Source organism: Hippocampus comes, unplaced genomic scaffold (assembly GCF_001891065.2).
Source record: "Hippocampus comes isolate QL1 unplaced genomic scaffold, H_comes_QL1_v1.1 scaffold111, whole genome shotgun sequence".
Lineage (NCBI taxonomy): Eukaryota > Metazoa > Chordata > Actinopteri > Syngnathiformes > Syngnathidae > Hippocampus > Hippocampus comes.
The window spans coordinates 225,833-238,078 of NW_017805698.1; the positions used below are offsets into that span (position 1 = coordinate 225,833).

A 12,246-nucleotide genomic window follows, 5' to 3' on the forward strand; every position below is an offset into this window, starting at 1 on the left:
GTTGAATTGAATGTTTTTTTATACAGCACACCAGATGCTGGTGCTGACGATATACGGGATAGACTGATTTTTGTGTAAAACACAGCAACTCTCCTGTTAGACCTTTGATGCAACAAATGTGTGGGACCTTTGACTAAAACAGGCTCGAGTAAAAGTTTGCCTACACTGTGGAAATCAGCTAAATGTTTTTTTTTTTCTTTCTTGTGTATTTCAACGAACTATGAAACAAGGGGAATTTGGAATCAATACCTTTTTGTTGAGGGCAACGCCATCCTCGCAGTCCAGGACGGCGCAGTCAACGTCCAGCGTGGCCAGTTTCCTCAGCTTTCGCTCATCATTGCCGGGGCAGTAGAGCACGGCTCTGCGGGGTACATAGGGCAGCGAAGCACCTGCGGGGTTATGGTGGTGACGCCATCCCGTGGTACACAACCTGAGCCAGACACCCTCCCTGTTAAACCAATAGATATGCAGAACATAAACACGCAAATACACATTAATTCACATAGTTGTGACATAAATTAGAAGACCTTATACAGTATTAATGCAGGGTTGAGGACACTGAATAATTTAAGGTTGTTGTTGTATTCATCTTCATAATATATACAGCTTTAAAGGTCCACACAGTGACTACAGTGAAAGTCGGCAAATGTTAGTTTTTGTTTGGGTCCTGTTTGCCCTTCAGCTGTTCATTTAAGTGGAGGGGATGCATGCGATGACCTGGGATTTAGTTTTCTTTTGTTGAAGACAAACTCAACTAAACACTCAGCCACTCATATGCTAATGTAGCCACACTGCTCAATGTCTTGGAAAGCTGGCGGGGGTGGTTGATGCGGTTGTACAGTGGGATAGAATCGAGCGCAGATGTCCGGCAAGGCCAGGTTTGATAAGAGCAGCAGAAATGTACAGTATTTGTTTTTAACTGCACAATAATCAAAATAACAGTAAATAACATTTTTTGCAGCTGGAACAGATTCACATTTCCATTCATTTCAATGGGAAACAACATCGGTTTGCGAAAGTTTCCGTTTGAGAATGTGGTCAGGGAACGGATTAAATTCGTCATTTGAGGCCATACTGTACAGTTTTTAAATGACAGGACAAACTTAATTTTTGACCGCTAAATTTCACAAAAACAGATCATATTGTTATATCACTGTCCTTTTGTGAGATAGCTACAAAAGGAGGATGAAGGGCTTTACGAAATGAGCCGAATTATTCTGTTTGTCACTTGTCTTTTGCTTTTTGAAAAGGAGATGGAATCACTTCAGCAGCCACTTAATCCTGTCAACAACGCTTCCACATGCCCTCCAGTCAGTATTGGCTCTAATCTTCTTGTGACTTGGAGATCTCCACTAAATTAGGCTGATTCTTGCATACATGACCTAAGCACTTAAGACTGTGAATAGTATTCAATCAAGCAAAACAGAAAATGTGACAAAAGGGTGGCTGGGTCAATAGTAAGAGGAGAAAAAATACATCGAGCGGAAACTCTGATGTTGACTGCCACAAGAGGTTGATTGGGTTTCAGCATCCAAATTCCATCATGCATGGCACTCTGACTTTATGTGATGATATGGCAAAAAGGAAGAATATGTTTTTCATATTTCAAATGGAATCTTCTTGATGATTTCCTGAACCCTCACACCTGCTTTATCCTACTGTATTATTTTACTTATGTTAACTGTTTTGTTAAGCGCTTTGTGGTTGACATACTTTTACACTTGTAAGAAAGGGATATTAGGAACTTTAAATGTACATTTATAGATTGACTGTACCAGTAAATAAAAGTATAGCTTGTATTCAGGCGTTCAGCTGTATATAGACTTTGGACACAGTCCTGTGTCTGTTTTTTTTTTTTCTAGCAAACTACAATACATAAACATTGTCTTCAAAATATTCCAAATATACTTTTAGTTCCAAGAGCCTACATCTGGCTGACAACCTCTTCTGTCTTGTATATTAAAAACAGTCGCCAACACGCCATATGGGATTACATTAACAATGCATTTCCCTTCTCGTCATTTTTCCGGGTTTTACATGAAAGGTTATGATAGCACAGGGCTTTTTGGGTATGTAAGCATCTGTAAAGTGGTGGGACATGGCCACAGCAACTGCGTTTACTGGTCTGCGATCAGAAGTGAGTGTGTGTTTGGGGGTTTATATGGTGCTGGTTCTCATTAGCAAGAATGGCGGTGGTGACCATGGCAGCAGACACAGGCCAAATGGCACTGAAAACAAGGCGAGGACCGGAAATCTGGACCCGTTTTTTTTTTTTTTTGTTACAAGGGTGAAATTAGTGTATATCTTTTGGAAACATTGTGTTCATCCATCTTGTTAAGTGGCTAAGGGGAACAAATCAAAACAGCAGCAACACATAGACAGAACCAGAATTGCGACATTAAAGAGAGAATTAATATTCCATGGCATGATGAATACGCCCCAACAACTTACGATTTTATGTTGCTTTTCGTTTTAATGTGTCACACTTGTGTTGAATTAATTAGCCTGCGGCAGTTGTTTCATTACCACAATGTAATGATAAGCATTTCCTGTAACTCTACAGGCCTCCAACTGGCAGCATAATGGCCTAATTCAGGTGGTAATATTCTTTGTACCACATGAATGATGGCAGATAACAAGAGACCGCACTCCAAAACAGAGAATGACAACAGCCATGCACTCAATATGTAGATTCACACAATTACCTCCAACATGGAGGTGCAGGTAGATGCTGTGTGGTAAATGTACTAAATTAAAGATTTGGGTTTCTTCCCCTCCAGTTATCATTGAGTGATGCATATGCAAACTACATGCTAATGTTGCTGGTTCTAAGGACTGTAGACTCAATTTCGGGGAGAGGAAATCATGTGTCCAAGGAGTAATCACGACATTCAGATGATGAAAATTGTCCATGGGTGGTTGGGGAAAAACAAAATAAAACAAAACAAACGGTCTGAAATAAGCCAGCAATACTTCTCCAGTTTCATGTCAACCTGTCTGGCACTTTGGACTGTGTAAAATAAATAAAAAGAGAGAAGAATACTCAGCAGGACACCATCTCCACACTGCCTCAGGTCTTGAGCACAAACCATACAGGAATGTAACCAAAAACTATACACTGAAAAGTTATAAATACAAAAAAAATACTTGTTAACAGCTTTCACTCATCTTAGACATACAAACAGCGGAGCAAAATTAGAAATAGAAGGCACAGTGCTGAAGAAAACTACAATAAAAACTTGTTTTCACTTCATCTTTATCCAAAATTATTTTCTTTGCTTCACTACGAAGTGTAATTTTAAAATATTATTTCGATCTGAAAAATCAAAATGAGGTACGCACCTGAAAATGGGCTTTCACTTGTTTAGCGCTTTTCTCCCTTAGGTACTCAAAGTGCTTTACCGCTGATTCCTCGTTTACCTACTGATGATCGTGGGGGTTTACTATCTTGCTCGTGGACACTTCGACATGGTCAGGATCGAACCCACAACCTTTGGGTTGGGTGATGACCACCTTACCACTGTGCCATTCAATATACGTTATTAAACTGCTGTTATAACGTTACATCAAACGCATACCACAACCTGTGTGTGATAAGGCTAAGAAAAATGTTCGCAACTAACTCGAGAAGTGGCTTCCCTGCATGACTGTCCCAAGGTCAGAAATGGAACCAGCCATCAGCAACACCTTAGTTAGTTCCTTTGTAGATGCTAGTACCACTATGTGGCCAGAAAGGCAGGTTTGCATCACATTCTTATTTTCGTGAAATGTGCCCTCACTTTGGGGCTCTGTCACTATTACTGGTCAGACATCATAGTATGAGCCATAGTGCATCTGTTGACATTACAGATGATCTGAACTATTGCGATTGCGGATGTGCATCAAAGATGGGCAAACATCCAGTGGGAGACATGGCAGTTTAGACAAGTTAAAAAAAAAAAAAAGGTAATTTAAAAAAAAATTAGGACATTAATTAATTCATATTTATTGGTGACGTAAATGTCAATAGTTGACTAGTCTCGGCAGTCCGACTGTACAGCCTGTGACTTCACTACTCCATTACCATACGTTAAGTGAGTCTGTGTGTGTTCTAACTTTGTGCAGAAACCCCATTGCAAGAGCCTCCAATAATCTCTGTAATGCAATTATTGTTACAATTGGGTTGAATGTGTACATTGTTGATCATATTGAGGCAAGTGCGGCAAAATTAAGTGTACTACTGAACAGCAACGAGCAGAGACGCCACTTATGCTCTTTCTCAACTTGTTTGCAGGCGAAAGAAGTACAACATGATGTCAGCTACATGGAAATAGGAGCTCAGAACATTTATTTTAATGTTCTCTAATTAAAATTATTTTGAAAATAATGGGTTCATTGACTGTTAATGTTGCCCACAATTAATAAAGAGAAGGTAGTCAAATGCAAGGTTGTTGTGTCATGGCTTTTTCTAACTACACATTTTTTTGTTCACGACGATCGTGCTGTCAGACTACCAGATAAATATCGATCTGTGTCTTGGAATAGGTGAGATGTCACACAACAAGTCCATCACCGACGGACCAGATCTAATCACTGCATGCTTCCTTCACGATTCAGTTTATTGGTGCAGGTCTGTCGGGAGCAGCTGTAGTCATGTCAAAGAGGACTTATCTGCATGTGCATTGCTTATTCTTTCAGAAAAGGCAAAAAAAAAAAAAAAATCTCTTTCAAGTTTTGCAATTTGCAAATATAGCACAAGTTGAAATGCTTCATATACTTTCCACTATCTTCCCTTTTGTTCAAGTCACTTTTTCAATAATGTACACCACACTGTGATTGTGTGCGCCACATTCAGTCTCTCATCATGAGTAGGAAGGGCACTGTCTTCCTATTGGTCAATGCCAAAGAACCGATCGGGGACGATGAAGGACATGTTGCACTTTGCGGCAAGATGGGATTCCAGACTTTCATGGTCTTGATCGTGAAGGATCTCAGACACTTCATGACCAATCATTGAGTCGGTCACGCTACATGAGCTGTGACGCATCAAGACAACAAAATCGGCTATGAGACACTACGTTTGTATGCAACACATCTGTCGGCTCAAAAATCGGGCTACATTTGTGTTGTCTGACGTTGACTCTAAGGTACCCTTTGGACAGACAGTCCCAAACGGTTTGTATTGAGTCATCCACTGCAGCAATAACGTTGATCTGAAAATACTGATAGTCCCGCATCATGAACAATGCCCCCCCACCTCCCCCCAACTCCCCGACCCACCGTGTCCTCCTCCCCTTTCGGGACTCATTAGTTTGGGTTTTATGGCTTAATCTACACAATGAGGATGAAGTCATGGCAGTTATCTTGGGCAGCCAATGCCTGTTCTACCTGTAATCCTTCTCAAAGACCCCCAGCTTTCTTCAAAGCCCGCAAATCTGCGCACAATGCTTTTTATGCGAGGTCTCCACTGCAATGCCAGGGGACCGACTGGACTTTTGTCATCCCTCCCGTATAAAACGACATTAATCCCGTTCTTCCTTTGACGGATGGAGACATCTTTATCGGGGTCTCCAGAAAGGCAAATGTTTGAATGAAAAGGACGTGAGCACTATAGCAAACAAGAGTAGCAATCTGGCCGACGGCAAGCTGTCACTATTTTGTGAAAAGCCATTCTTAAATTTGTGGCTGCTAACCAACAAAGAGTATGTACAGCAAAATCTTGAGGATTACATCTATTATCTGATTTGACGCAAAATAAACGTCACCAAATTTGGAGAAAGGAAAGGAAACCCTCCAAAATGGAATAAATACATTTTGGCAGATTGATAATGAAAAAAGCAGAAATGATTCATCACCATGGACATTTTGGAAAACAGTCATGTTATCGTTTTTGCGTCCACTGGATGAAAAGCGCTTTCTAATGGGTAACAAATCTTAGGGGTCATTCACATTGTTTTCATCTACTTTAAAGAACATTTGTCACCATCATATAAAGATATACAAGAGGTACACCCCCCCCCATTTTTTGGGGGAAACATGACAATTACCAATTTATATTTTCTGCATTAAAACGCCTCAAATTTGTTCACACATGCTTTTTATTGGACCGCAAATAAAACAATGTTTATTGGCAAAGTGCAGAGTAAAACACTTTGGTTGACAGTTTCAATGAATTTATCATTAAAAGTCAATTGAGAGGGAGGCTTAAAAGAGGTCAAATAAGTCGTTCCATTTGAGGAGGACATAAGGGGGTTAGCTTTTAACTTAGCATTTTTATTGACTCTGGCAAAACAAAATGAGCGGCCTCTGTAGGATTGTGCCCTCTGCATTGGCCATTCAGGCCTTCTGAGGTCCATTGTACTACTTTGAAGGCATTGAAAGGAAACCCCACTGGTGGAAATGCAGTGGAACAGCCCCACAACAGGCCACAACTGTTCCCTTATGCATGAAAGGCAACCAAATAAAAGGCAAGATGGACTTCTGAGGTAGCAGCAAAAACAAAGGCAACAAAAGTGCTGATCATGAGGGGATGACACGACTTGTCTCAGCAGAAGGAGTCCAAAGAAAGGGCGGCGGGACAATAGCACTCCTGGCTGATGACACGTTGAAGAATTGAAAAATCCACAGAAGAAGTGTCTTTTCAATTCACTAAACCCACAAGCGCCGGCGGAGTGGCGGCTGGACCCAGGTCGGACTGAAAGGGGGGTAGTCTGGAACAACCGCAACAGCTTTTTCTCCCTTTAGGTTCTTTTCCAAAATATTCCCCGGTTCTGTCAAATGACTTGGCGATGGCAGAGGCACACCAGGGGGATGGCTTTAGTAAGGATACACCAAAACTAAATCAGAATGTGGTGACTTCCGCTCCCGCAGCTTCCCCTTCTTTTTTAATCTGTTGGCCGTCAGATCCGTTTCTGTTTGTGCCGCAAAAATAATTATGCTGCTGCCCGAACGCCATGGGAACTGTCAGACAAACAAAAACATGTTTGCTCTCACTGAACATGCCTTCATGTTTTGTGATCGACTCTGTTGGCTTTTAGAAAAAGCACATTTCGACTTTATGTTCCCACGGGCTCGATATCCAAAAAGCTTTTAACGTGGGAATAAAAAAGAAAAAAGACAAACAACAAAAAAACTTCACCATTCACTTGTTTTACAATATCAGGACTGAAAATGCTCACTCAAGACTAAATTTCTTTTAAAAACATTTTGGAAATGATCATGTCTCGGCCTCATACAAGATACTACAACATTTGTTCAAAAAAAAAAAAAAAAAAAAAAAAAAAGATTGTCTCACGGACTACCGGTGGAAGGGGCATGGAAGACAAAAAAAACTATTTGTTCATTCATTTATATGACTTATGTTTTGAAATCAGTCATGTTATCATTTCCAGCCAAAGCTCAGAAATGCTGGACGGTGAAAATGATTTCCCATTGCAACAAATCTGATGTCCATGCTGTACTCTGATTAAGTTGAGATGTTAAAACCGTAACTCTGTTTTGGAGACTAAAAATGCCATCATCTGAAAACACGTCTTAACGTGCAAAGTTTTGAAAACAATCGTGTGATTGTTCCTCCTTTCAAAAACTGATTCTAGTCCAAAATATGATTTTTTTGATTAGGGTAAAGGACAGTACGAACAAGCACTTAGGTGTATATTTTACCTGATACGCAGAGTACACTATTTTCAATTGTCTTTGTCACCATCTATGAATGGGGAGTATTTTGACACACACACACACACACAAAAAACAATACTATCAATTTTATTAGATTGCTCAGGACTTAACATACCTCCTGTAACTTTTTTCCCTCATATTTTTACAATGACCATTTCCAGATATTTAGCAACAAATTTAATTTACACACAGTTGTAAATGTTGATTAGTGCAGTACAGTAATGCATTTTAGTTAAGGCTAAGCCAATTGCTGAACAGTGCAACCACAGGTGAAGTAACTCCTGCATGATAGCCCAAGGCCGAGCTCACAGTTTTTCAGACCTTCCCATGGGGCCTTTCACTGGCTACCCCCCCTGCCTGATTAATGGATCAATGTGGTAATTGATTAGTGAAGAGGAGGTGGGAATAAGTACATAGGTCATACCCCCGCACTGCCCAACCCCCAAACAAAAGGGGGAAGACGTAAAATAAAATGTAGCAGTGATAGCCCGCAGCCAGGCCGCTACCCATCAAAGCCAAGGCAGAACTGACATAAAGGCCCCGGCCCATTCTGCAGTGAGCCCTGTCCTCCCTCCTCAACGCTCCTTTTCTCTTGGTAATGCTCTCTGTAAAGTGACAGGAACCATTCTCTGAGCTGCTTGTCCACTCACCTTCATAAAACGAGCCGTAAAGCAGCAAATAACAGGCTTATATGGCTTCATTATGCTGCCTTTGCAGGTTCACAGCCCTTGGGCTGGATGGCTGAGGGGGTTCGCTGTGGTTGCGCAAAAGGCGGGGTTGACTGTCAGCAGGAAGGACAGCCTGGTTCTCGTGGAACACTTGTTGTCCCAAAACACTGTCACCATGTCCGTGTTTGCTCAAGTGGAGTACTTGACCACCTTTTTATCCCTGTACTGCCTTAAATCTCAAGCAGGTTTAAACAAGGTAGCACAGCTCACTTCAAGAGTGGTAGTGATGCCCTTATTCAGGAGATTTACAAACACTCATTCCGAAGATGTTGGGACAATGAGTGAAACAGAAACCTAAACGGAACACGATGATTTCCAAATCCTTTTCAATCTATATTCAATTGAATATCCCACAAAACCAAGATACTTTTCTTACCTATATTTTCAAATGTTGAATTTGATGTCTGCAAAAAATTATGGTACAAGAGCAACAAAAAACTGGCAAAGTTGAGGGAAAAAAAAACCCTGTTTGGTACACTTCATGTGTGAACTGGTTAACAAAGCTTCAACAATTTGTGTCTTCAGTTTCCAGACTGTAATTTAGGAGTGTTAAAAGGAAAGGTGATGTGACACAGTGGTAAATATGCCCTCCCAAAAATCAAGTTAATCAATTTGAACAATATATATTTTATCTTTGTACTGTATTCAAATACAGTGAACAATATTTGCAAATCATTGTATTCCATTTTTCTTTACGGTTTAAACAACATCCCAACATTATTGGAACTGGAAGTTGTACTTATAATGAGGATGAAAAGTCATTTATTTAGAATCATGCAATTGTTTTCAGGCATAATTTGTGACAATAGGGGGAAAGTTGGGTGATGGGGTCAACATTGGTGGTTGAGTCTTCAGGAGGTAAGCAGCCTATAAAACAGGCTTTGGGCTTCCTTCTAAACTGTCTGCTGTACAGATCAGACAGTGCCCGCTGCACAGATCAGACAGTGCCCGCTGCTGTATTAACAGGGCCACATCCCGATGATAACGGGACAGCCTAAACTCAAACAGATCATTCTAGGCACAGAAACTCATCTGGGAATTTTCTTTTTTGGGAAAATATGATGACATTTATAAGCTCTTCTTTTAGAACACAAGAAACTTTCATGTAACCTCAAATATGGATCTGTGAGATCACTGGTCTAGTCAGCAAGACAGTCCAGAAGTAGTGCTTGGTCGCATCACTGCCCTCACTGCGCTGTTAATCACCCCCATCAACACGAGACGCTTCAAAACATGCTAAACCTGAAAAAGGGGGAGTGTGGCAAAGACCGCATATGCCGCCCACACTGCACGTGAAGCTGACACTGGACTGTGGGTCGGTTTCCAAATGAAGAGACGATGTGGTATCAATTCCTTAAGACTAAGGTACTTAGAAAATGAGACAAGAGAAAAGAATGTTAGGTGTTGTCTTGTGTCATATTCATGTTAATTACTCCTTTTAAAATAAACCATTTAGCTTGGTGATTCAATACATTTCAAATTTGTATCTGGACATGAGTGGATGGTAGTCGTAGTACAAATAACAGTGGATGAAAAGATGCCAGGGGGCCAAATAAAGGACATATACTGCAATCTTAAATGGTTCTTGCTACCAATAAAAGATTTATAGACAGAACAACTTCAATTTGTTTTTAAAGACCATTTTTTTCTTGGTCATTCTCATGTAAACACCTTTCATCAACCAGCTGAAACAGTATCTTGAGTTCAACCAGGTGGTATCGAAAAGACCCAGGGAAAACAAGCAACAATAGCACAACACAAAAACTCTGAAACGCTGAGATGAAACAGCCACGACTTCCATGTCAAATGGTTGATTATGCAAGATATTGCAATAATTGCGACTTCCTTGTTTTCTGTATTATGAATGAAATAAAAAAATGCATTAAAAAATAAATTATATATATATATATAAAATTAAACAAAAAAACAATATGTCTGGAGCCGCAAAAAATAAAAAAGCCTTATAATGAGGGCAACACATGCTGTATGTATCTATATGAGCTATATTAGCCTGCTATCAACATGAATAAGTTGGCTACAAATACACAACGAGCATTCATGATTAAATTCCCCCCCCCCCTGCAGTTTATCCTGTCGAGGAGGGGTGGACAAACTTTTTTGACGGAAGATCTACTTTTCGAACAACCAATCTCCCTCGATCGATGCGTTACCGCACACGCGTTTTCGCACACACTTACACACGCATACCGTAATGAGCAACAGCCATAACGGCCACTAAGATGAACGAGGCACGGGATGCACTTTCGCAGTGTGCTAACTATCGTAGCTCACGTGTACCGTTCAAAAATGCTTCCTTTGGCTGCACAGATTCCCATTCTTAGCAAGTACCCTGAGTGAATTGTACATGAAAGGCAGCTGTTTTTAAAAAAAATATGTATTTTATTTTTTTTTTGCTAATAGAAAACGTGTGTCGCAGGCTATGACGCGAATATTCGTTGATGAAAAGTTTACATTTAATATTTATTCAACACATTTAATATTTATTCGACACATTTTTACAGCATCGGAAAACGTTAAATGTTTGTCTCACATTTGTCCTCTGACAGAAACCATATTAAAACAAAAAAACATATTTCCCTCCCATCTTTTTCCATTTTCAACCATTTTTAAAAAAGCTCTCGGGAGCCACTGGGGGGGTGCTAAAGAGCCGAATGCGGCTCAAGAGCTACGTGTTGCCGACCCCCGATATTTAACAAGAAATATATAAATATTTTACTTGGACATTTTCATCATGGAAAGGTAACCCATTCAAATACATTCTTTACAAAGGTTCCTAAAGCAATAAAAGCAATAAGTTTGATCTTTGCATTACATACTGCACGTCGGATTTAAGGATTAAACGTTATTTTATGGAAAATTAAGGCCTTCATTTTGGAAGTTAAATACTTAAATAGGATCTGCAGACCCCCTGCTGCATGAGATCAAATTAACATACCCCCCCCCAAAAAAAACAACTAAAAATGCAGACCTGATTCTGAAGTTGGCTTATTAGCTGTACTAATACTTCACAAAAAAAACTGAAAAAGAGAGAGCAAGAGTCCTGGCTGATTCGACCACAAAGGTTGGTTTACCAGAAGCGAAAATGAAGAACAACATTCGAGGTGGTGAAATGAACAATGTCAGAACAGAAGCTTGGCCAGCCTGAACTACAGTGATGAGCCTTGGATGTGGCTGCAGCTGAGACACTAGGTCAGATGGTCGATCAGACCATCAGGATATTTGGCCTACGAACCGATGTGTCCTGCTGATTGCTTTACCTCCTCTCCCAACCAAAAACATGCCCTCATACTCCAGACTGGGGCCCCAGAAAAAAGTCAGGCAGATGGGTGTGAAAAAAAGATCCACTTGGGAGACTTCTGAAATTTACACAAGGCGCAGTGCTCTGATGTTCTCATTTGGAACTATAACTCGAGAAAAAAGCAGGACAGGGAAAAAAGGGGGACATCTGTGTAATTTTCTTTTTTGTTTTTTCCTCTTATTTCATCTCTTGTGGGCCATGATGTGTCATGACTGAGGTCTTTTGGATCATAGTCGGTTTAATTAAATGGACCACCACCACACAAATACTGAACATTGACACCCCACCACCAGCTCATCCCACTCCCTCCCTACATTGCCTGTGCCCCCAAGTGGTCACATATGAATATGACACCTGTAATGCAAATAAGGAGACTTAAGAACAAAAAAAAAAAGAAAAAAAAAGAAAAAGAGGTATTTGTATGTTTTTAATTAATTCAACCCCCTAAGATATGGTCAATTTGGGCATGTCACTACTGCCCAGGAAGAATTTTTAAAAGGAATTTAAGTCATAAAGTTGATGCTCCCTATAGTGTTGTAATGA

The 12,246-nt window shown here is 40.3% G+C and overlaps 1 protein-coding gene across 1 annotated transcript in view; it reads right to left on the reverse strand.

The window, feature by feature from the left end:
- clybl (citrate lyase beta like) overlaps window positions 1–12,246 on the reverse strand; it is a 62,814-nt gene that overhangs the window by 33,564 nt on the left and 17,004 nt on the right. The window contains exon 2 of the mRNA XM_019882497.1: window positions 250–448. Coding sequence (XP_019738056.1) covers window positions 250–448 — 199 coding nt within the window. The remainder of the gene's footprint in view (window positions 1–249; window positions 449–12,246) is intronic.